At 38.2% G+C, this 27,208-nt stretch overlaps 1 protein-coding gene across 1 annotated transcript; it reads left to right on the plus strand.

Moving 5' to 3' along the window:
• The first annotated feature begins 22,038 nt into the window (after positions 1 to 22,038).
• Positions 22,039 to 26,033, plus strand: LOC145630372 (GDSL esterase/lipase At4g16230-like). Its single transcript, XM_081682636.1, has 5 exons — positions 22,039 to 22,294; positions 23,342 to 23,472; positions 23,626 to 23,868; positions 25,438 to 25,693; positions 25,804 to 26,033. The coding sequence occupies exons 1-5, from the start codon at positions 22,039 to 22,041 to the stop codon at positions 26,031 to 26,033; spliced, it is 1,116 nt and encodes a 371-aa protein (XP_081538762.1).
• The last annotated feature ends 1,175 nt before the right edge of the window (positions 26,034 to 27,208 follow it).

Here is a 27,208-nt window from a genome sequence, read left to right on the forward strand (position 1 = left end):
CATTCATTGCCCTTATCAATACAATATATACAACACGCATACGTACCGTCTTACTGTTGAAAGAATTTGTGAAACAAAGGAAGTGAAAGTTTAAAATGTGTACACTTGTTTTCAATTAGGGCACTTGAAGGGTAGTTTTGTAATTAGACAGGGCTATTCAAATGTAAATTAAATTTCTTATGCAATCAAATTACATACTTGTGTAATCCATTTGATATGCTAATTCGTTATTGAATTATAAGTGCTCTTGGTGACGACTTGGTTGATTTATGTATGTTTAATTGTTTATCAAACTTGGTAATAAACTACTTTGTAAATATAGCCAGTTAGAGCATGTCCAATAACGTTAAACTAATAGTTAAATTAGCTTGTCATGCCACAATTTTTAGCTAATTCTCTTTGTGGCTATTTTATATTCCAATGGTTAGCTACTAGTTTATTAATTTAATAAGATTGACTTTGTCAATTAGCTTTAGAAATATAATTTTTTAATATATTACTCTCTAAAATTTTTGGAAACTGTTTGCTCAAGCAAATTTTATTTTTTAGCTCCAATGGTCAAGCTAGTAGCTAGAGACTTTTGAAAATTGCATGCAAGTACCTAGATTGGCTAGATATAACCATTGGAGTTGCTCTTATGAAAATAATAAGCTGATAAAATCATTTCACATTTGATCTTGATGCATGCAACGGGTTGGATACATTTAAAATGAAATTTTTTCTATGGAGGCGGATGCACGATGCTCCGTACATCCGTTTTCTCTTTAAAAACGCGGAATGAACATTCCGTTGTTCAGTAAAGAACATACATTTGTTTTGTAAAAAACATATAGCTTTTTCATAAAGAACATCACATATAGTTGTATTGTAATGAACATATAGTTGTTTCATAAAGAACATATACCTATTTTGTAAAAAAAACATCCAACTTCACGTTCTTTATATATATCTAAAGAACAACCGTAATATTAATTAAAAACATGATAGTTAGAGGTGATCAACTTCGGCCCAACCCGATCCAGCCCAACCTGATCCAACCCGAAAATAGGGCGGGTTTAGACAAGCCTAAAAATGCATTTTTAGTTAAAAAAATCCAATCTCGGCCCGAAAAAAAGCCGAAAAGCCGACTACATTTTCCGGGTTTTTTGGACACGAGATATTATGTTATGGCCCAGCCCGACCCGAATTTTTTATCACCTTTAATGATAATATAATGTAATGAACATTATATTTATTCAACCACCCTAATCTAAATACAAAATTCAAAGAACATTTTAAAAATAAACAATTAACATATGTCACAAATAAAAGTACATTATTCTGACAATCAAAGAACATGAAGATAAAGAACATTATTTAACTACACGTTATGTTCTTTACAATTTTATAACATGTTCTTTGCACTTTAACGGAATGTTCTTTACATTTCTATACAATGTTCTTTACAATTCTATAATATGTTCTTTTCACTTAAACTAAATGTTCTTTATATTTCTATGCAATGTTCTTTCCGTTTTTTTTTAAAGAGATGCACCATGTGGATCGTGCATCCGCCTGCATGAACCATGCATTGCATTTAAAACCTCATTATGAAGACAACAACCATCTATTCCCCTCCTCCTTCAGACCAGCCCCGCCCCTTTATGAAGACCGGCGACCACCCCACCCTCTTCCCCTCCTCTTTCCGACCTTACCGGCCTCTTCCCCTCCCAAATCGACCTCTGACAACCCCCTTCCCCTTCCGCTTACATTTGCGATGATTCGACTCCCACCCCTTCTACACTACCATTCTAAATCATTTCATCATGAAACCATATATTATTTCAAACATTCTGTTTTTGTCCTAATAACTCAACAAAAATTAGCTTGATTAAATTGCTAATCTCACTGGCGGATCCACATTATGACCCGGGGGGGCACGTGCTACCCCCGAAAAAAAAAACTGTTTATAAAAAAACCTTCCTGCTAAATACTCTTCATTTGAATATTAATTAAGTATTAAACAATGCATGATTTGGATGAAAACAGAACCTGCCTCAGCGGTACAAAGCAAGTCATTAAAGCTTCCTATGAGTGCCATGGGGTCAGCGGTTTGATTCTCCCTTACCTTTTTTTTTTGGTATTTTCTAAGTCTTTGTTTTTCTAAAAAAAAAAAAAAACTACAATATCAATGCTTTATTTTTTTTTTTCCACCCCAAAGATTTTTCCTCTTTCTACACATTTATATTCAAATAGATTAGATAAAAAGACTTCCATCAAAATTTGTTTTTTTTTTCCAGATTACTTCCACTTTCTTAGTTTCTTGACATTTATGTTAAAATACATTAGATAAAAATAACTCCCATAAAAATTTTTTCAACAACAATAATAGTATGAAATATGTATAAATATATATTGATAATTCGTCCGTGAAGAAAATTAGTAATATCTTATTAATTTGACTAATTTTATTTGATTGTAATACGAAGTATACATTTTGATAACTAGCATTGTGTACATAATTTTACCCGTGATAATAACTCATAGCAAAATGTATAGATGGTTGAAACTTGATGGTAACATTTTATACAGAATCGCAATACATTATGCAAAAACTTTAACTTGATGATTTATTACCCAACTTAAATTTAGTTTGAGTTTCAAGTTCGTAAGTGTATATTGGTTTTTTCCCTTTTATTTTTCTAGCGTGCGTTTAGTGCTACCCCTAGTCCGGAATCCTGGATCCGCCACTGGCTAATCTTTCTATACTTCTATTTCGCTGTTGTTATTAACTACGGAGTACTACGTATTTGTGAGGTGTTACTTGAGACTGGAAAATAATCCGTGGTGGTGGACGAGGGTGGCGTTTTCATGGCTGGGGGGTTCACTGCTGCCTGCTGGTGGAGGTAGGCTACGGTGGGGGTTCACGGGGGTGGGCTGTAACATGTAAGGGTAAGGTTTTTTTTTTTTTAATTAAAATCAATCTTTTAAATATAAGAAAATTGTTTAAAAAAAAAAAAAAAAAAAAAAAAAAAAAAAAAACCAATTACAAAGTGACACGCATCACTCTTAATTTATTAAGCACAACCGGTTTTGCCCTATTTATGTTAGTAGGTTAGATGTATGCTAAAGGTCATTTTATTACAGAATAATCAAAAAATCGTTTTATTTTTGGAAAACCGAGCAAAGGTCACAATATTCCTGACAAATTTTTCTTTTTTTAAATATGCAAAAGGGGATTAAAAAAGAAAGGTTAAATGAAAAATTAGATGAGGTGACATGTGACATTGGTGTGAAAAATAAATTTTACATGTGGCATGATAGAAATGATGGTTTGTGTATTTAAATACTCCGTACAACAAAGTGTAGATACAGATTATATAGATGTTTTGGGTGGAATATGTTGTTGAACTAATAATAATAGGGGTGTGAATGAATCGAGGCGATCAAAACTAATCGGGTTCAAGTTTGGTTGAAACTCGTTTATGTTCGTTTAATTAATAAATTAGTTGAACTTGAACAAATTTTAAAGCTCATTTAATGATTGAACTTGAACACAAATTCATAATACAACTTCTTTATTTATGGTCACGCGCTACTCGTTTATTTATGTTCATGAATTTGTTTTTTTATTTATATTGTTAATTTAACTTTTGATTTAGTAATTAATATTTGATTATTATGCTAATTTTGAGATTTTTAAATGTCAAATAAACAAAGCTCGTTTATTAATTAGAGAATCACGTTTATTAAGCTTGTTCATGAAACGACTATGAAATGTTCATTGAATAAATGAATCGAGTTTGAACATATTGTTGAGCTCATTTGAAAACTCGGATCGTGCGTGCTCGAACTCGCTTAAGTTTGAACATATTTTTGAGCAAGATAGTAATTGGCTCGACTCGGCTCATTTACACATGAAGATAAACATAAAATTACTAAAGTGATGAGAGAATAAAGAAAATAACTATTTTTAACTATTTCAACACTCTAATGAAATATATCCAATACAAGCTAAAGATATAAATGTAGCAAATATTACCCAAGTTTGGTTGTCACCAAAACTTAAAGATGATAATGACTTATCTCCACATCCAAGTAGTGTTTGGATTGTGTTTTGATGTTGATCGATGAATCGATGGGAGTATTGTTACGCAAATGTAGATTGTACGCTACACAAATTATCAAGTGTTTTCGGAAAGGACTGTATATATATATTAGGATAATTTGCCAATTACTACTGCAAGTTAATACCACTTTGTAAATTACTACCGCAAATTAAAAAAGTTGTGAATTACTACTGCAAAAAATTTTAAGATGTTGCGATTACTATCAAACCCTCATTAAACCCAACTATGAGGTCATTATATCCCTTTAACCCGTGTTTGACCATGGTTAAGGGCTTTAACCAACCCCCCCTAAAAAAAAGAAAATGATTTAGGGATATAATGACGTCATGGTTAAGGGCTTTAACCATGGGTTAAAGTGATATAATGACGTCATAGTTGGGTTTAATGGGGGTTTGGTAGTAATCGTAACATCTTAAAAAATTTTGCGGTAGTAATTCACAACTTTTTTAATTTGCGGTAGTAATTTACAAACTACTATTAACTTGCGTAGTAATTGGCAAATTTTCCTATATATTATATACTCTATGACAGATCAAGATGTATGTTTGAAATTGTACCAGCTAAAACGATGTGCTAGAGACTTCATGTTGCCAAAAGAATTTAGAATGATACCTTAACTTGCAAGTAATTATTGGAAAGATCAAGACATGAAAGAACATGCAAAATTTGCAAATAATACACTTGGAAGTTGACCTTCAAGTTTATTACTATGAAGATCAAGATTTGAAGAGAAATTGTTATATATATACAATATACTTGCACTCAGGTAGGTGCACGGTCCATTCAAGGATACAATTTCTCATTTAGATAACGTGTTTATTTAATCATCAAGAAAAACTAACATTGAGTTAGTAGGCAACTAGGCATGCATGAGTACGAGTGTGGATTCCACTCACATTGAACATCCATTTAATCAATATTGATGATAATGATGAATCATTCATCAAATTATTTTCATAAAGCCCAAGAATAATAGAAAGGGTAACCTTTTATTTATTTTTGAAATATAGCTGGAAACTAGCATAGTGCCCGTGCGATGCACGGTTTATAAATCAAACTATTAAACCCGTAGGAAAAATAAAAATAAAAACAAAGGTAATTCATTTACTTTTAAAGGACTTGGTTACTAATGGTCAATAAAAAAAAATTAAAGGAACGTAATTTGAACAATATTTTATGTTAATTGAATTTATTTTAATTTTTTATAATGTTATTTTATTAATTGAAAATAATTGAATAATACTCCACATAGCTATATAAGAAGTGGACTAATTTATTTATATCTCCCGTTGAGAAAAAACTAAAATTTTCTTATCATACCATCCGCATCAGTAGCTACAATCAATCTAATATATACATGATTTATTTACCCGTCGCACTCATTAAATCTATAGACACAATAATAACCTTATATTTGACCTACCAGAACATATATTTTCCTAAGTTAAGCATTGTGCCAAAAACTATATATTATATAATAGTCATATATATAACCAACAACTGATTAAATATAGTATATAACACAAATACTTCGTATATAGGTATGGATACTAATCTGATAATTTTATATAAATAAAATATACGGAGTATATATTACTAAAATTTATCCCTACATTAATTATAAAATGGTTAACAAAACTCTTATAATAGTGCATGGACATTTATATATCTAAAAATGTTCTTTTTACATATATTTTCCCCCATTTAATTTTAAAGCCTTATAATTGTCTCTTGAATTCGCTAAATTGATTTAAAATGTTATGTTTATTTCAATATTTAAAGCCATTTACTATTTTCATTTCCTTTTGTTTTAATTTTTCTATTTAGAATTTATTAGACTATTAGGTTTCAAGATTGAAGTCAATATCTTTTTACCGTACAATCACTAAATCAAAGTCGCTCAACTAAAGTTTTGGACATTGCATAGCTACACAACATCTAACACATTTAATGATTACATGCAAATAATTTTAATAAAACTACGTATTCGATATAAGTTATTAAACAATTTAACTATATATACATTTTGATAGGTTTATATCTTTCATATTAACAAAAATTTACAAATGTTATTATTATATTTTGAAAAAAAAATTTAGACTTTGGAGTTTTGTATAAGATAGATAAAGGATAAGTTAATTCCCGTCATATATGCATTGAGTTTTGGGTGTTCTATCCGATTCACCTTTTGGGCTAATCCAGATTTGAGGATCTGTTCTAGGCTATTAGGTTCCACTCCCCTTCCGATTGTTGTTGCAGGGGAGCGAACACAAGTCCTCCCTACCAAGTGTACTCTCAATCACCACTACACCAACAACTAAACACTTTGTATGGAGGACACGTGTTATAAAATATTATATTATATGCACATACTATTATAGTTATGAGATAAATAAAGTTCATTTAATAAGAAATGTAGGAAATGGGCAAAGTAAGGTCATATAGGCCATATTCGGGCCATTTTGGGTAAAAACCGTCATAAACCTTAATAAAATGCTCTCCTATACAATTTTAGGGCTTACACACATACAACTATCCAATATTGAAATGTTATGAGAAAGAAATAGTTCATTTGATAAGTAATGTAGTAAATGGGCTATATAGAAGTCGTATAGGTAATATTTGATAAAATACATATTTTTTGCCTAATTAATTATTTTTAAAATAATGTTTTTGTATTTCAAGTTTTGCACACTACTAAAATTCGGTCAAATTGCGACCGTTTTTTTACGACCGTCATTAAAACGGTCGCAAATTATAATATTTGCGACCGTTTTTAGGCTATTTAACAGTCGCAAAGGTATTTAAAAAATTCTTTAAAATAATATACATGTTAAAAATAATTCTAAATAAAAACAATTCTATTACGACCGCCAAAACGGTCGCAATTTACGAACATTACGACCGTTATTGAAACGGTCGCAATTTGCGACCGTTCTTAAGGCGGTCGCAGATTAAAATATTTGCGACCGTTTTTAAGGCGGTCGCAGATTATAACAATTTGCGACCGTTTTAGCGGTCGTAATTGTTTATTTATTAATTTTTAAAATAGGGTATATAAGGGCTTAAGCTTCCCAACCCAAACTAACCCTAATATTTTTTTTTGGGTTAACAGCCGCCCCCCCTCCCCCCCCTCTCTCTCTCTCTCTCTCTCTCTCTCCTCTCAGCCGACCCTCCTCTTTCACCCTCCATTTTCCTTTTCTCCACTCTATCCTTCTCACGCCCCTCTTCTTTCACTCTCACCTCCTAATTCTCCTCTTTCAATTCCGAAAATGAAGCAAAGCACTTAAGAATTGAAGAATAAGAAGCCGGAAATCGCTGCTCATTCAAGATTTGGCTCAAATCGGAAGCTTCGCCGGCGATTTCCCTCTCCTCCACGCTGCTTGCCACCGTCACGACCACACACTGTAACAAGACCTCCACCGTCACAAGAACGAGCCTAAGAGAAGTCAAGGTTTTCTAGATCTGATAATTAATTTAGGTTATATTGTTGATCTAGATTTATTGTTTCTTATTTCTGATTTTGTATAATTGTTTTGTTGTAATTTTAGTTTTTAATTTTGAAAGATCTATATTATTGTTTTATTTCTGATTTGTGTTGTTTATTGTAATTTTAGTTTATAATTTTTGCAAGATCTATATAATTGTTTTATTTCTGATTTTTGGGTAAATATCTGTAATTTGTATAATTTTATTTCTGATTTTGTGGGTAATTTTCTTAATTTTTTATAATTTTTATGGGCGGCGTTGGGTTGAGGTGGTTTCGGGTGAGTGGTGTTGAGGTGGTTTCGACTGAGCGGCGTTGGGTTGAGATGGATTTAGGTGAGCGGCGTTGGGTTGAGGTGGTTTCAGAAGAGCGGTAGTTGATTTATTGGTTAGGGTGAGGAGTTGAGGTGGGTAAAGGTGGTTTGGGTTGGCGGTGGTGGTGGGTTTGGTGGTTTCAGGTTAGCGGCGGTGGGTTTCGTGGTTAGGGTGGGCAGAAGTGGTTGGTAAAGGTGGGGTTTGGGTTGGCAGTGGTGGTGGTTTAGGTGGTTGGTGAGGCTGAATGCGAAAATCAGTAGTGCGTTTTTTCTTTTTTTTTTTTATTTTTTTTTAAAATTATAGCGACGGCTTATGGCGGTCGCTAATTCCAAAAATTGCGACCGCTGAAATAACCAGTCGCAATTTTTAATTTTTGCGACCGTTTTCTAAACAGTCGTTGAAAATAATAAAAACAGTCGCAAACAAACTGCGACCGTCAAACGGTCGCAAAAATGATTTTTTGCGACCACGTGAATAACGACCACCACCTTACGACCGTTGACGGTCGCAATTACCAATTGCAACCGTTTTTACTATAATCTGCGACCGTCAGAGACGGTCGCAATTTGGCCGATTTTTAGTAGTGGCAAGGTCCAAAAGGATGGTCCGTTGACAATCAAGGAGCTTAATGAAGTTCGTGACATGTTGGCGTCTTTCATCACCTTCAACATGTAAATGGCATGCATTGTAATTGTAAATTATTTATGTTAACTTTTGAACTATATATAACTTATTATTCATTATATATGTGTACTCACTATTATTTGTATATGTAAGCAACTTTTTTTTTTTTTTTTGTATTGCGTTTGGGAATATTTATATCTATATATATATATAATTGAATTCTTGTATCTAATATTATTTTTGTATATAATAATTAATAATATTATTATTAGTTATTATAATAATAAAATTATTAATTATTATATTTAATATAATTGCTGGAATTACAGGGTATTATTATTGCAGGTTTTTTTTTAAATATTATTGCACGATTGAAAAAAAAAAATAATTATACAAAAGGCACCGGTTAGGCAGGAACCGGTGCCTAAACTATCCACCACCCAAAAAAAAATATGGCGGGAGAGCAGTATTAGGCACCGGTTAACCGGTGCCTATTCTACCCTATGGCACCGGTTAACCGGTGCCTATTAAACCCTATGGCACCGGTTTTGAACCGGTGCCAAATAAGGGGTTTTTGGCACCCCTCAAATAGGCAGCGGTTCAAACCGGTGCCTTAGACCGGGTTTGAACCGCTGCCTAATGCGTTTTTTCTACAAGTGATTATGTATAAAACAACATAAATTATTGCACATGATTGTTGTATATCTAGTATAGTACATGAGCAATGCACGATTTTTAAATCAAAATGTTAGTTTTTCTAAAAAAAATTCATAAGTAATAGCATTGTTAATACGAATATTACAATTTAAAGCACGAGTAATAGTTATAATACATTTTATATCTATCCCTTTTCCGTCAAATGTCTAATTCAATTTAACTTTTGTTTTGGGTGTTTTTGTCCCTCGGGAGAGTTACAACACGAAAACTGGTCCGGGGTGAGCTGTACCTCCAAAACAAATGGAGACACCAGTTGGGTGGTGCTCCGCCTCCGACGCACAAGTTAGAAACTTGAAGGGAGAAAAAAGGTGCGGAAATTTAGGTAGGGATCTGCTCAGATTCCAAGCTCAGGATGTCTCTATCAAAGAGTAAGTGTGCAATAAATGATCAAAAAACGTGTCCTCAAAATGAGGGACATCTCCCTATTTATAGGGTTTTTGGGAATTGTGCCCCTGGTTAGGTTACTGAACCCTAATCATTGGTGGGCTGCGCCGTTTGGCGGCATTCTCGGGATTTGGGCCTGAAGGCCGCCTTTTCCCTTGATTTAGGGAATGACACGTGTCGAGCAGGGATTGGTCCATTTTAAACCAATCTGGGGCTGACACGTGTCACCTTCTGATTGGGCCACGCGGCAGGGTAAAATTACCCTAAACATTTGCCCCTCACAGATGTGACGTGGCACGCCACGTGGCATTTGTGACACATGTCACGCTCCGGTTGGCGGTAATTTTACCGTTACAGAGTAACCGTTCACCTTCCGGGTAAATTACGGAAATGCCCCCAAATTTACCCTCTATATATTGCCGTTTTACCCTCATAATTTTGTACGTTTACAAAAATTTCCTAGAGAGAAACTTTGAGAGAGCAGAAGTCACTTGTTTGAGGCAGACGCGAGCAAGAAAGTTTATTCTTCAGCAATACAGCCGGTCCCGTCTACGTTCAGATACCAAATCAAAAGGTACCGTCTCTGTCTCTCTCAGCTCTTTTCTTTTTTCACCGCTTGTACATATTTCTTGCAATAAATGGATGCATCACCAACACACACGGCACAACCTAGGTTAGAGTCCAGCCAGTCACCAGGGTCGGCTGAGTCTAGGACTAGGAGTGCCGGCTCGGGGTGTTGGGACCACCCTTTGCCATGGTTTCCGACCAGTTATGTGTCTGTGCAGGACACCATGGCTCGGACAATGCAGACGACCACGGACTCGAATTACAAGAGCGAAGGCTCAGGCGGCCAAACGCCTAAGGGAGAAACGTCTGGTCAGGGAAACCAGACGGCTCTGAAGAGATCCCCTCCGCGCGCCCCTTCAACCCCTGCAGACTCTCTTTTGGAAGAGTGCGACCAAGGCGGCGACGAGGCCGCCTCTGCCCCCATGGACCAAAGCGAGGGGGAGACGGAGAGTGACAGCTCCGCCTCTACCTCTGAGAGCAGCGATGACTTACCCCCTCTTCCGGATAGCGAGGAGGAAGAAAGGAAAAAGTGGAGTGAGAAAGACGATCCCTTCAGCATCCACGTCTCCTCCAAGGACCGAATCCAGATGGGGGAGAACTTAGAGCATTTTAAGAGAATGCACCCGCTAGGAGACGGGTATAAGATCTGGGTGCCGCCTAAGCTGGGCACCATCGCCTGGAGGGATGATCAAGAGAACGCCAACAACTATTTTGGCTGTTATGAGGCGGCGTTCAAAGCCGGCCTTCGCTTCCCCCTTCACCAGGCGGTGAAGACAATTTTGAGAGGCTACGGCCTTGGGGTCTGGCAACTTACCCTCAACTCCTGGACCAACATTCTGGGGTATGTTGCCGCCTGCGAGTTCCAGGGGCTTAACCCCGGCTGGGAGGCTTTTGCAAGCATGCACTATCTTAGCAGAAGCCCAGGCGGCTGGAGGGCGTGGTACACTCTAACCACGCAACCGCAATATATGATGACCTTGGAAAAGGTCTCAAAGTTCGATGGCTGGAAGCACAGGTTCTACCTGATGTCAGCCCCAACCAGACGGGAAAATTATGAATTCCGTCTATACAATAAGAAGCCCGACTTGTTGGGCAGGAAGTGTGCTCTTCCCCGGATCCCAGAGGAAGATTTTGAAAAAATAATTGAGGCAGACTTTTTCGGCCTCACAGACGCCACTCTGTCAACCGGGGAAACAATAAAAGTCCCCAAAAATTGGATCCCCAAGAGCGCCTGGTTCAGGGATGAGTGTTTTCTAGCCGCCTGCGGGCTAGGGCACATGTTTACAAAACGTATGCGCCTGAGTTTATATTGTCTGTAGTATTTTTCTATCGAAATTGATTCAAGATATTGACCAATTTCTTTCTTTTTGCAGAAGAAGCTCTAAAAATGCTGCAGTCGGAGAAAACTCCTAAACGGTCTTCTGCAACCATCCGCAAAGATCTTGCGGAGAAAGCTGCGGCTGAGCTCAAGGCCAAGGTAACAAACGCCTGACCCTTTCATACGTTGACCCTTTAAAATCATTTTCCCGGATGCTATCCTTAACTTTGGTTATTTTTTCAGGGAGGAGAGGTTGGAAAGTCGTTTGAGAAGCAACTCAAACGGACTAGGGAGGAGAACCCTGCCGTTCTCAACAAGATAAAAAAATCCACCTCTGCATCAACTCCTGGTGCCTCAGCCGGGGCTAAGACGATGCGGATATCGGGGCGACTCGAGAAGGTAGGCGGCAGCGTGTGCCTTGATCTTGTCAACCCCTTATCAGAAGCTGCGGGGTTCACCACGCCTGTAAGCGGTTCCCGCTTGGCCGGCTCTGAAGGTAAGAACCCTTTTGAATCCCCGCTTGAGCTGGGGTGGCCATTACGGGTGAAATCCCACTCCCAATAGACGTCATCCTCAGACGGTCGGCAACAGATAGGTGCTGCCTTAGTTTCGCACTCATCACGTATTGATTGTGGTGCAGATCAATCTCCTCGCTGGCCAGACGTCCAGAAGCACGCCAAGGCCATGCTGGAAGCCGTCCGGAAGAGGGATAAGGACAATATCCCTGGGATAGAGACGTTCAATCTTGAACGCATTCTATCCCTTCTGGCTGAGGTAAGAAACTTGTCAATTTAATTTTATTTTTTCCAAGTGTCTTATCCCGCCTGCCATACTTATGCCGCCTGACTTTTTGCAGGCCATGCTGCGGGTGGACGGGCTCAAGCGTCCTTATTCCCGCAAACGGGAAGAGGTAAAAAGGGCCAAGAAGTCTGCCATAGACGCTGATAATATTGCTTTACACTCGACTATCGTAAACGAACTTGAAACTAAAGCAATAATTATGACACAGGCGTCTAAAATCCAGCAGCTGGAGCTAGATCTGAAGGCGGCCGACCAGCGGGCTACGGACGCTGAGACGGCCAAGAAGGGGGCGGAGGAGGCCCAGAAGAAGGCGGACGAGAGTCCTAAAAAGGCTGATGAGACGCTCAAGAAGGCCCAGGCGGACCTTGGCAAACTGAAGACCAAGGTTGAGAGGTTGGAGAAGGATGCTGCTCAAGCTCAGAAAAACTTTGCAGCAACCCTGGAGGCGGAACAAAACCGCCTTGTTGCTGAGAGTGATGCTGACAACGACGCCCGTATGAAGATTGCCTGGGCTGCCTTGTACCCAGATGCTGATTATAGCATCCGGGCACTGGCGCACAGCTATGTCGAGTACGTGGTGTACTTGAGAGAACAAGGCGAGCCAGAGCCTGCCTCTTTCGAAACCTGGGTCAACTCCGACAATGAGCCGTCTGCGCCTGATCTTCCTGGTCCTGGTGAAGCACAGGAGATACCCTCAGATGGTGAAGAGGAGGGGGAGGACCAGGAGGATCCGTCTGCAGGCCAGAAGTGACCCCTCAGCGGCAGTATGCCAATCTTTGCTTTTTTAATTCTTTTTATTCAGCGGCTGTATGCCAAAACTTGCTTTTTCCGGCCTGCGTGCCGAGTATCTATGTATTTACCGGCTGTGGAGCCGGGTTAATTAACAATTTCTTTCTCCCGGACGGGGTCCGGTTAACATTTGATCCATTACAACCGTTTGGTTGGATGGACTTTTATGAAATGCACCGACTGAGTCGGTTTTGATCATTTTGAATTTTTATTTTGTGCAAATTTTAATTTTTCATTTTTTTTTTGCCTAACTTATCAAAAGCATGCGGCGATTTCTTGCCTAACTAGTCAATAGCCTGGCTGTCCTTGCCCCTGGACGGCTGTGTGATTGGTTTCAAGTGGAGTTGGTTGATTGGCTTGAAAACGTCTGATGCTGCAAAGAGCATGATATGTTTGTAAGTCAATCAATCACAGTAGTGATTGCCCCAAACCAAGTGCACAGCCGTACACCAACAGGCATTTTCGGTCACTACACAGACGGCGTATGTCCGTCTTGGTAGAGATTTCATAGCCATTGAACTCTTTTGCCCCAATTGGGGTGAGGTGAAATTTTTGGAATAAATAACCTGTGAGAACTTCAGCCGGCGACCGACTGATGCCTATGGGCATCCGATATCTGGGAATTTATTCGTTCTTCATAGGTTATTTTGGTCAGACGGCTATGAGTTGACCAATTTGGTCGTTCAATCTTTGTCGTATGCATGGATACGTAGAACCGACAAATAGTCTGTTCTCTGCGACGATTGCACCCGGAGGGGTGTCGCCGGACGCCTTTGTCCATGTTGGGACAGGCGATTTTATAAAATGAGCAATCATCCGGCCATTTTAGCCTCTGGTCTTGTTTGAGACCGGTTACGTAGCCACTAAACGTTTTTGTGCTTAGTTTCTAGTTAGTATTGAATTTACACTAAGTATCGAACTTAGTTTTTAAAGCAAACGAGTCTGTCTGGGTATTACCCAGACGGACAGGCAAATATTTGATCATACTAAGTATCAAACTTAGTTAGATAAATGGAGAATCCGTCTGAGTATTACCCAGGCAGATAGTCAAGCAGTTGAATAAACAAAGTATCAAACTTAAATAATCAAGGGATCCGAGCATTACCCAGGCGGATAAACAAATGTAACCTTCACTAAGTATCGAACTTAGTTAGGTAGATGGGAAATCCGCCTGGATATTACCCGGATGGGTAATCAAACGATAACTCAATTTTGCAAACAAAGACTGAATCTTCATTAATTGACTCACTGTTTACAAAAAGTTACATTCTCAGAAGTAGTACTTTTTTAGATTGTCTACATTCCAAGTTCTAGGCAGGCGCCTGCCTTCTGGAGTTTCCAGGCGGTAGGTGCCGTCCCTTAATTCCTCATAGATCCGGTAGGGGCCTTCCCAATTTGGGGTTAGCTTTCCCAGCTCATTGGCCCTACCGGTTGCCTCCATTTTTCGTAACACCAAGTCGTCAACTTTTAAAGGACGCTTGTGTACTTTTTTGTTGTAGGCTCTCGTCATTCTCAGACGGTAAATCTCATGACGCAAGGCGGCATTGCCCCTGCGTTCTGGGAGTGAATCCAATGCCAGGCGCATTGCTTCCCAGTTTGCCTCTTCATCATACAACATGACTCTAAGAGTCGGCTCGTAACGTTCGATGGGCAAGACGGCTTCAGCACCGTAAACCATGAGAAATGGGGTTTCACCGGTTGCCCCTTTTTCCGTTGTCCGGATGGCCCATAGGACATGGATCAACTCTTCTGCCCACAAGCCACCGGCTCTTTCTATTTTCTTCTTAATTCCGTCTGAGATGAGTTTGTTGAAGGCTTCAACTTGGTCGTTTGCTTGGGGCCGGCCAACAGATGCAAAATAGCTTGAGATCCCCTGATCTCCCAACCAAGTTTTTAGCTGAGGCGTCTCAAACTGAGGACCATTATCAAATACCATAGACATAAGTACCCCATACCGGGTGATAATGTTCTTCCAAACAAAGGAAATTACGTCTGAGGTCTTGATGTTTTTAACCGCCTCAGCCTCCACCCACTTGGTGAAGTAATCCATAGCCACCAAGATGTAGCGCTTTCCGCCTGGAGCAGGCGTGTAAGGACCTAGAATGTCCATGCCCCATTTTGCAAACGGGATTGGGCTGTGGATGGCCGTCAGATCAGTAGCCGGACGGTGAATGAGTTTTCCAAATTTTTGGCACTTGTCACATTTCTTCACCAACTCCTTGGCGTCTGCCTCAAGAGTGGGCCAAAAGTAATGTCGTCTGGCTCTGACGGCTAGGGACCTGCCGCCTATGTGAGAGGCGCAGAATCCCGAGTGCAAGTCTTCGAGAACTTCTTTCCCCTTTTCTGGGGTGACACACTTCAACAAAGGTTTCGGAAACCCCGCCTTGAAGAGTTCTCCATTTTTCAACTCGAATCTTGCAACTCGATTTTTCAGGACGGCTGCTTCCTGTGGCGAATCAGGAAGTGTGCCGTCTGAGAGATAGGCCCAGATGCCATCCATCCAGGTAGAGCTTTGGTCCAGAATTCCAACGGGATCCTCATAGATGCTTCTCTTTTCAAGAACTTTCCAGAAGACTGACCGAGGCGTATCATGGCAGGCAGAAGATGCTAGCTTTGACAATGCATTCGCCTGGTTGTTTTCCGACCTAGGCACCTGATTCAGCCGGAATTCCTCAAGTGCCTTGGTCTCTTCTTTGACTGCCTGAAGATATTTAATCATAGCCGGATGGGTAGCCTCATAACTTCCCTCATACTGGCTAACAACCAATTGAGAATCAGAGTAGGCGTCAATTTTCATGGCCCCTGCCGCCTTACACATGCGTATGCCGGCTAGCAGGGCTTCATATTCCACCTCATTGTTAGAGGCCTGAAACTTAAAGCGTAGTGCATATTCAAATCTGTCTTCTTCAGGAGAATCATAAATTACGCTTGCACCACAGCCGTTCTTTGTAGAGCTCCCGTCTACGTACACTTTCCAAACTTGGTCAAGGTTATCCGAAGCCACCGGACGAGTCATTTCAACAATGAAGTCGGCAAACGCCTAACCTTTCACTTTCTTTCTTGGTTCGTAAGTGATTTCAATGCTCTGCATTTCAATAGCCCATTTCAACATTCTCCCGGATGAGTCCAAGGTAGATATTGGCCGCTTGAGTGGCTGGTCCGTGTAGATCACCACCGGATGTGCCAAAAAGTAAGGCTTCAATTTTTTGAATGCCATATACAAAGCAAGGCCAAAATTTTCAACCATGGGGTACCGGAGTTCAGCATTTTTAAGAACATGGCTAATGAAGTAAAGCGGGAGCTGCACGCCGTCTCGCTCAGCAAGGAGAACGACACTGAGGACATGGTCTGAGACGGCTAAATACATGTACAACGTCTCCCTAGGCAAAGGACTGACCAACCTAGGCAGAGAATGTAAATGCTCTTTCAACCTCTGGAATGCCGCCTCAGCATCATCCCCCCATTCAAATCTGGTCTTCTTCATGATTGCTTGGAAGAAGTAGAGGCATTTGTCGCCTGACCGGCTGAGGAACCTCCCCAGGGCGGCCAGACAACCGGTGAGTCTCTGAACTTCTTTGATCGAATGGGGTGACTTCATGTCAATCACCGCCTGTATCTTTTCAGGGTTAGCCTCTATCCCCCTTTGATCAATCAGGAATCCGAGAAACTTCCCAGACTCAACACCAAAGACGCATTTCTTAGGATTTAACATAACCTTATGCCGCCTGAGTGTGGTGAAGGTTTCTCGGAGATCAGCAAGGTGATCCGCCTGTATCTTGGATTTGACTATCATATCATCAATGTACGCCTCCACATTCCTCCCAATCTGATTAATGAAGACCGTATTAATCATCCGTTGGAAAGTGGCAGGCGCATTTTTCAAGCCAAACGGCATCACAGTATAACAGAATAGCCCCTGATCAGTGACGAAGGTCGTCTTCTCTTGATCTTTCTTCCACAGGGGTATCTGATGGAAGCCGAAGTAGGCATCCATAAAGTTCATCAAGGCGTGACCGGCTGTAGAATCGACCAGACTGTCGATCTTTGGAAGCGGGTAATTGTCCTTTGGACACGCCTTGTTGAGGTCTGTGTAATCAACACACATGCGCCAAGTCCCATTCGGTTTCTTAACAAGGACCACATTGGCCACCTAGTCGGGAAAATTACAAGGCCGAACGAACCTGGCGTCTAGCAGCTTTTTGACTTCGGCAGCTGCCGCCTGACTTCTTTCCTCACCGTGGTTTCTTTTCTTTTGCCGGATGGGCTTCTTTTTGGGGTCCACGGCGAGTTTGTGGACAACAAGATCCGGGCTGACGCCTGGCATCTCCTCCACTTCAAAGGCTAAAATGTCTTTGAATTCCTTCAGCAGAAGGTGCAAGCTTGCACCCAAGGTAGCATTAGCTACCGTCCCAACCTTAACAGTATGTTCTGGACGGCTGTCATCCAGAACGAGATCAATGCTTTTGCCAGCTGGTTGGGGACGGAGCTCATCTGACCGTTCACCGGTCAGTGATTGCTATTTTTTCTCTTTTTTCACCTCCACCAGTAGAGGAGCCTTTCTTTTCTTTCCGGTTGCTGATGGGGCAGGAGCTGGGTCGGCATCCTTGACGTTGTCAAGGTCTATTGGTTCCTGACCGCCTGGGGCCACGGTATCTCGGACGGCTGAGAGATAACACTCTCGGGCCGTCTTCTGATCCCCATTCAGGGAACCAACAGAGCCGTTATCCCTCTCATACTTAATGAGTATGAGGGACGGGATGATTACTGCCTTGGCTACGTTGAAGGTTGGTCTGCCAAGAATGATGTTATAGGCGGTCAACTCCTCAACGACCAAGAATCTGACGACAATATGTCGTCCCTGGCCCTTCTCTCCCAGCCGGATGGGTAAGTCAATCCTTCCGGCTGGGTAGACCATCCCACCCCCAAAACCAACCAAGGGGTGGGTGACCGGATGCATGCTGCTGACATTGTATTTCAGCTTTTGCAGGCACCGGAGGCTGATGATGTCTGATGAGCTGCCGGTGTCTATAAGGATCCGTCCAACCAACTGGTTGGAAACCTTACATTCAATGACCACCGGGTCATCATGAGGGCGGCGGACGCTGCCCCTATCCTTCTCAGTGATCAAGACGTCTGGGAAGGAAGAGCTGGCAGACGCCTGCTCATCATCATCTTTGTCCATCTTTCGAAGATGGCTCTTGGTGCCCCGGATGGTAGGGCCACCACATGAGTACCCGCCTGCTATAGTGTAGACCGGCTCCTTGTCGGTATCCGAACTACTAGCAGGCTGGGGGGTAGTCTTGGAGGACTGACCCTTGTTTTTCTTTTTTGCCCCGGCTGGGGACTTAGAAATGTAGGATTTCAACAGCCCTTTGTCAGCCAGACGGTCCAACGTACGCTGAAGACTGAAGCAGTCGTTGGTGTCATGGCCGACCTCCTCATGGAACTGACAGAATTTATTCTTGTTCCGTGTCTGGATAGAACTCTTCATAGGATTCGGCTTCTCAATGGACAGCCGGTCCTTTACCTCCATGAGGATGGAGTTGCAGTCTTTATTAAACTCGTACTTGGGGACGTACGGTTTAAATTCTTTCTTTTTCTTCTGGGACGGCTGGTCAGAGTCAGTAACCGCCCAGACTAATTTTCTTTTCTTGCTCTCTTCTTTGTTTTTGGCCAGCTGAGCTGACCGGCTGTCAATCTGTTTGTCAGACTTCTTGGAGTCTGACTGGCTACCAGGCGAGCAGAGGTCGGTAGCTTTCCGCCTCCCTCAGGGCCGTCTGTAGGGTGAAAGCCCCTTTTCTGACTAGGTCGAACTTAAAGGTCGACCCGTCTCTCAGACCTTTGAAAAAGTCTGTAAAAGCTACCTCATCAGACAGCCCCTGAATCTGAATTCTGATCAGGTTGAACCGCCTGACATATGAGCGTAGCCCTTCTCTCGCTCCCTGCTTAACAGTGCTCAAATCAAGGCTTGTTTTCTTAGCAGGGATGTTCATTGAGAAGTTAGAAGCAAACAGGAAGACGAGCTTCCTGAAGCTATCGATGGACCCGGCCGGCAAATTGCCAAACCATTGTTGGGCAATGCCCTTCAATGTAACCGGGAAGCACCGACACCAAGTGGCATCATCCAGCCCCTGCAGATACATGAGGTTGGTGTAAGCCATAAGGTGGTCTTCCGGGTTGGTGGTACCATCATAGGTACCAACCAACACATTCTTAACCTTGGCCGGCTGTGCCGCCTCGGTTATCTCCCGGGTGAACGCAGAAGGCTGTTCACCCAGGCGCAGCAGACGGAGTTGCCAGTCCAATGGCTGGACATTTGGGTATGCCGCCTAACCTCCAAAGAAGGCCGGCTGCATAAAGTGAGGAGGTTACTGTCCGTAAGCCTGGGTAGGCACATACGGTACAACTCCAATCATGTGAGGGCCAGAATGGATGGTATTACCGCCTGTCTGGCTCTCATGCAAGGAAGATGCATTCCCGGCAGAGGTGTTGTTGAAGCTGTCTAGAAAGTTCGACGTTGAGGCCGACTCAGACAGCGATTGGTTTCTCTTCCGGTTAATAATCTCCCGGGCATCAAGAGTTGATTTTTTACTTCTTACCGGCTGCTGAGGCCGGCGAGTGTTATTGGTGTTCCCCCCAGGAAGGAGAATTTTTTACCAATCAATGGTCCCGACTGCCTTTTCCTTTGGATGGGGAGTGGGCTGCCGGTTTCTGACTGACTTCCCCTTCTCTGGAGGAGTCTTCTTCGCCGACTGACCTTTACTTAGGCCAGCCCTGCTTTTGGTGATCAGCTCTGTAATTTCACCCTTGAAACTCGTCATGAACCTCATGAGTTCGTCTCGGGTGACAGGGGCTGATCCAGCTGCCGTTTGGGTTGCCCCTTCCGGCTGCCCAGTTGGTCTGCTCGGACCCGCCTGGGAGGCGCCCCGCTCTAGAGTCTCTCTGGGCCGGATGCGCTTGACTCTGAGAGAGCCGTCTTCGGCTGTTGAGGTTTCGACCTGAGGATCCTCATCCTCCTCATGGTCTGTAAAGACTTCTGGGTCTTCGCCCAGACGGTTAGGGGGTACAAACTCTCGAACCATCTTCGAGGTACTCTCCCCACAGACGGCGCCAAATGTTTTGGGTGTTTTTGTCCCTCGGGAGAGTTACAACACGAAGACTGGTCTGGGGTGAGCTGTACCTGCAAAACAAACGGAGACACCAGTTGGGTGGTGCTCCGCCTCCGACGCACAAGTTAGAAACTTGAAGGGAGAAAAAAGGTGCGGAAATTTAGGTAGGGATCTGCTCAGATTCCAAGCTCAGGACGTCTCTATCAAAGAGTAAGTGTGCAATAAATGATCAAAAAACGTGTCCTCAAAATGAGGGACATCTCCCTATTTATAGGGTCTTTGGGAATTGTGCCCCTGGTTAGGTTACTGAACCCTAATCATTGGTGGGCTGCGCCGTTTAGCGGCATTCTCGGGATTTGGGCCTGAAGGTCGCCTTTTCCCTTGATTTAGGGAATGACACGCGTCGAGCAGGGATTGGTCCATTTTAAACCAATCTGGGGCTGACACGTGTCACCTTCTGATTGGGCCACGCGGCAGGGTAAAATTACCCTAAACAACTTTTATTCTTCTTGTTTTGATTGGTTATTGGTTCAGTATTTTTTTTTTTTTTTAATTGCAAGAAAAACAAAAGGTCATTGTAAAAGACATTGTATAGAAAATGAAAGGTTGATTAAAATTAAATTTATGTTCAAGATTATGTATTTTTTTTTCCAAGACAACATTTCGGCTCAGCATTCAGTATTTGTCAAGGAGCACAATAAACGATAAAAGTAATTTTTACACTATTTTGTATCTTTATCAAAAACTTTTGTATTCATCCGATTATTTGAATTGAATTTAGGATAATTTGTAAACTATTTTGGGTAACTTTTATCAATAAAGCATAAATAAATAACTTTCGTTCATTACCGGGTAGCTTTTATAATAGGTGCACAATATTTTATTGTACATCTGATTTTTTTTAAATGTTTGTATTGATTTTATAATTGACGTCAAACTAAATTCTTATCGATTTTATTTAATTTTCATAAAAAAAAAATATTAGTCTTTCAAAATACAAAATATTTGTTTCCTTAATTATGCAACTTTAATCATGTTGCTTCAAATTAGTTATTATTCTTTAACTTGACTATAAATAAAGATTGGAAAGACTTTATGAATTATTTGTAGTATTGAAAAGTATACATTTATTATAAAAAAATTTAATCAATATTTATGTTAGGAAATCATGAAAATCTTATGCATGTATAGAAACTTGCTTTTATTGTTTGAAGTTTAACAAAAATAACTATACTTGAATATGTAAACAATAATTATATAGATATATTTAATACTTAAGATAAGCCAATGTGAGAGTGACATTTGTCATCCTCATATTGAGGCGCTTGTCTTTTAGTATAATATATAGATAGATTCTGGTTTTTTAGTTTGGAAAATTCAGTAACCAAATTAAGACTGCAAGAAGATTGCTTGGAATGTTTATACAATTTTTTTTTTATTCCAAAAGAAAAAAAAACAATGTTATAGTAAGACATATAACTAAATGGCAGCTTGGGAGTTGATATTATAGTCTATCCGAGGACATTGCAAGTTTGCAATATATATGTACAACAATATATACAGTAATATATGATATAAATATACAATTTTTAATTATAGGATATTTTAGCTAATCAGAATAATCTGTTAATAACTAAATGGCAGCTTAGGAATGGATATATGATGCTTTTATCTCTTCCTAATTTTTCTCTATATAATTGTCTGAAAATTTTCTTATCATTACTTGTTCAATTATAAAACTTAAATATTTCATATTAGTTACAAAAACTTTTTTTTTCCCAATTATATTCAATTTACTCATTATTTAAAGTTTAAGAAAATGGGTATTTTTCAAAATAAACAAATAACACTCATTTTCTTGATTCTTATTATTTCCTTAAGTATGCTTACCAATTGCAAAAGTCATGGAGCAGAAGAAGAAATAGCAAATTTTGTGTTTGGAGATTCAAACGTGGATGTAGGAAACAACAATTATATTGTGTCCCTTTCTAAGGCGAATAATGTGCCTTATGGTATCGATTATGGAGGACCGACGGGAAGATTTACCAATGGACGAACCATTGTTGACATTCTAGGTAAGTTTTACATTGTACAATTTCTTCCGTTCTTATATCGTGTTCCTTCGATTTTAAGACCTTCTTATTCTCCAAAAACCTCTTGTCTTCACGAGTTTATCGGAGAAATGAGTAGGGTAAGGCTCAATCTCCGACTTATATCATTAATCATTGATACATACACACATTTTTTTTTTCATAAACCCCTTTTTTTTTGCGAGTTTAAAGAAAAAAATGAATAAGGTAAGGCTCAATCTCAGACTCTTATTAATAGTCATTGATATGTAAAAAAAAAAAAAATTTCTTCATGAACCCCTTAGTTTCGCGAGTTTAATGAAAAAATGAATAGAATTAGGCTCAATCTCTGACTTATATTCATCATTTGTTTTTTTGACGGAGACTTATATTCATCATTGACATAAAAAAATAAAAAAAAAACTTCTTTTTAATTATTATTTTTTTTACTACCATGAATCCGATCCCTTGTTTTCCCGAGTTTATTGAAAAAAATGAATAGGCTAAACCGCTAAGGCTCAATCTTGACGAATGATGTACTTGTATAGCAGGTCATTTGAAAAATATTATCGGTTCATTATTTTATGTTATAAAATGGCCACAATTAGTCTTAATTATCTACAATATAAATATAAATTTCAAAATTTTTAATCCAACATAAAATAAATATTTTTTGAGAAACTATGAAATAAGAATAAAATTTACATAAATGAAATTAAAAATTTGATAAATAAAAAATACGTTGATAATACTATTTAATTACATTAATAAAGTAATATAATTAATTATTTGGAAAAAAAATCTTTCAATTATGAACTATATAATCATTTAAACATTATTATGGTAGTCATATTTCAAATGACTAAATAAAATTTCAAAAAAACATCAGTATATTACATGTACTGGCCTAGTAAATAAATATGGTAAACATATGGTAAAACATTTAACTATTTGTCCATTTATATTTATAATATGAAATCTTGTACATTTATTTTTACTAGTGTCGTTTATTTTTGACATAATTTTTTATATTTTATTTTATGCTGGATTTAGCCCAAACACTAGGTAAATTTGGACAAAGCCCACCATACTTGGCACCAACAACAACAGGGAGTGTGATTTTAAAAGGGGTCAATTATGCTTCTGGTGGTTCAGGCATTCTCAACGAGACTGGCTCCAGTTTTGTAAGACCACCCTTTTTTTTTACCCGAGAATTACTTTAAAAAATGCGACAAGTTTTTTTCATACATTGTAACATAAAAATGGACGTTTCAATTATATAATTTTAAAATAAGAAGAATATATATACTAATGTGTAACCATGTCACGTATACTAGGTTGGGAGGATAAATTTTGATGCGCAACTAGATTATTTTGCAAACACAAAGCAAGATATCATCACTCAAATAGGAGAAGCAGCAACAGAAGAGCTAATGAATAAAGCCTTCTTTTCAATTGTAATTGGCGCCAATGATTTCCTCGCTAATTACTTAGTTCCGGATATTATCAAAGGCCATCTGTCGATGACGCCTGAAGCATTCATAGATACCATGGTATCTAAATTTAGACTACAACTTACGGTAAGACATTCTGCAATAACCTTATCTATCATTATTTAGGACACACATTAAGTCAAATTTAAAGTAATAAAGTAATCTTAGAGTGCATTCTATATTTCTATTCACCTGATTTTTACTTATCTGAACTTAATTATCTGATTTTATTTTAACTTATCTTAACTTAGTTGAGTTTATCTGAACTAATCTGAACTTATTATTAGCCGTTATTATAATTTATTTAAGTTATAAATTGAACTTGGGTAGCCCTGATTAACCCTTATTACAACTTATCTGAACTTATTTTTCCTAAACTTATCTTATCTGAACTTATTAACCCTTTTATGAACTTATTAACCCTTATATGAACTTATCTGGAAATAAGGTGAATAGAACCGGACCTTTGTAACGAGTAATTAGAAATTAACCCCTCTTCAATGATGGTTCTACAATGTTTTCTTTAAAAGAAGTACCAATTTAAATCTATCTATAACTAATACTAAAATAGCAACCGCTGACATCATCCTATCCTAAAAGTAGACACAAGTTAGGTTGGTATTAAAAAATTTCCCTCCAAAAGTATTTATGATGTCATCATTTACTGAATTTTATTTTATTTAATTCAATTTTGGTAAGCTATATTATTATTAGTTTCAATTTCCGAAAAGTGGTCTATTCTCTATAACAATAATATTTTAATTTTTCTTTCTCATGTACTCCTTTTATCATTCATTTTTTTATATGAGCTCTACTTTAAAATTAAAAATTTTTAAAAAGTATTTGATGTTTTTTTAGGAAAATGTTATACATAGCCCTTAGGGCTACATATAAGCATTAAATTTACACTTGAAAATCGTAAAAAGTTAAGAAATCATCAAAATGTAAACATTAATAACACTGATTTACGAGTGTTTTTCTCATAAATTCCTAATTTTATACAATTTCCAAGAGTATATTTAATGCTGATATATAACCCTTAGGGCTACATATAACATTACACTTTTTTTAAAACCATATTTGATGTTTGTTTTGAAGATTTTTTTTTTTTTTTAAATTATGGTATGAAAAATAAACAATTTTAGAAATTTTTATTTGTTAAAATTGTGCATCGCACGAGTGAAAATTTTATAGTAGTCATCTGAATTATGACTACCATAATGTTTTAATGGTTATATAGTTCATAATTAACATATTTTTTCCAACTAATTAATTATATTACTTTATTTTAGGTATAAAATAGTATTATCAACAATTTTTTGATTGATCAAATTTTTAGTTTCATTTATGTAATTTTTATTCTTAGTTTATAGTTTCTCGAAAAATATTTATTTTATGTTGGATTAAAAAATTCAAAAAATATATTTGCATTGTAGATATAATAAGACTAATTGTGACTATTTTATAAGGTGAAAAAATAAATCAATCATATTTGTATATCATTAAAATAATATGGTAGTCATTTTTCAAACGACTACTGTAAAAGCATCCTCGCACGAGACTAGTCTAGTTTATTATTATGACGATTTTTATATAGATCATCACTTAAATGCTACTTTTGTACGAGCTAATGTTAATTCATGTGATTTTGAACAGAGACTTTATAATATGGGTGCTAGGAAATTATTAGTGACAAATGTTGGAGAAGTTGGTTGCATACCTTACGAGAGAAACGTAAATCTATGTTCAGGAAATCAATGTGCTGCGTACCCTAATGAACTAGCTCAATCATACAATGTCAAATTAAAGAGCCTTCTTACAGAGCTAAACAACAATCTTAAGGGATCTAAGTTCGTTTATGGAGACGCTTACGGCATTTTTAATGAGGTCATCTATCATTACCAGTCTTATGGTACGTTTTTAGATTATCTGGTAAATTGAAAACTAAAGTTGGACAATTTTATCTTTAATTTGTACATGTGAAATATTGCTAATGTTTGTTACAAAATGAAAATGTGACAGGTTTTGAGAATGTAAATTCACCATGTTGCTCAAATAATCCTTGGGATAAATCTAGAGGTTTACTTCTCTGTAATCCAAGTGCTAGTGTTTGCAATGATAGATCAAAGTATGCATTTTGGGATCCATTTCATCCAACTGAAGCCATTAATATGATTGTTGCCAAACGTTTGATTGATGGGAATATTAGTTATATTTCACCTATTAATGTTCGTCAATTACTTAACTCTTGATATTCATTGCACTTATTCATACAATATGTACACCATGCTTACGTACCGTCTTACTGTTGAAAGAATTTGTGAAACAAAGGAAGTGAAAGTTTAAAATGTGTACACTTGTTTTCAATTAGGGCACTTGAAGGGTAGTTTTGTAATTAGACAGGGCTATTCAAATGTAAATTAAATTTCTTATGCAATCAAATTACATACCTGTGTAATCCATTTGATATGCTAATTCGTTATTGAATTATAAGTGCTCTTGGTGACGACTTGGTTGATTTATGTATGTTTAATTGTTTATCAAACTTGGTAATAAACTACTTCGTAAATAAAGCCAATTAGAGCATCTCCAATATTAAGCTAATTGTTAAATTAGCTTATCATATTACTGTTGAAAGAACTTTGTGAAACAAAAACACTTGAAGGGTAGTTTTTGTAACTAGATAGGGAAATTCAAATGTAAATTTGTTATACAAATTATGTACTTGTGTAATCCATTCTATATGTTAATTCGTTAATATTGAATTATAAGTGTTACTTCCTCTTGGTGAGGACTTGGTTGATGCATGTATGTTTATCGACCTTGCTATTTACTACTTCCTCTGTTCTTTTTTTTTTTGAAAACCCGTTAAGAGTGTCTTATATTGATAATTTATCCATCAATACATACGGAGCAACCTCACAAGGACATTGGTTCTCCCAAATTTGCACATTATCAAAAGGCGTTAAACGGGCTAAATTATGAGCAACTACATTGCCGTCCTCTGTTCTTTTTTACTCGACATGTTTCTTTTATCACGCTTGTCAATGCAAAACTTTAACACAAAATAACATTAATTCTCCATAATTAAAAAAATATAAAAGTTATATATTATGATAGTACTTATTGAGACGAATTCAAAATGATCCAACATAAATATGCTTTTCGTTACATATTATTCACAAAACACGGTCAAAGGAGGGGTGGTGAATAGTGTAAAAGTCAAAGTGGGTCAAGTAAAAAAGAACGGAGGAAGTACTTTGTAAATATTAAGCCAGTTATAAAAATAAGCATACAAAACTACAAAATCATTTTACATTTGATCTTGATGTAACACAACGTTATGGATACATTTAAAACTTTATTACGAATATGTCATATAATAATAATAATAATAATAATAATAATAATAATAATAATAATAATA

Source organism: Chenopodium album, chromosome 5 (genome assembly GCF_948465745.1).
Source record: "Chenopodium album chromosome 5, dcCheAlbu1.1, whole genome shotgun sequence".
Lineage (NCBI taxonomy): Eukaryota > Viridiplantae > Streptophyta > Magnoliopsida > Caryophyllales > Amaranthaceae > Chenopodium > Chenopodium album.

Bases quoted from the DNA above. Each gene is read 5' to 3' on its own strand.
- LOC145630372 (XM_081682636.1), top strand. From the start codon at position 22,039: ATGGGTATTTTTCAAAATAAACAAATAACACTCATTTTCTTGATTCTT. The intron at 23,869-25,437 runs GTAAGACATTCT...GATTTTGAACAG, and splicing joins AATTTAGACTACAACTTACG to AGACTTTATAATATGGGTGC. The intron at 25,694-25,803 runs GTACGTTTTTAG...AAAATGTGACAG, and splicing joins CTATCATTACCAGTCTTATG to GTTTTGAGAATGTAAATTCA.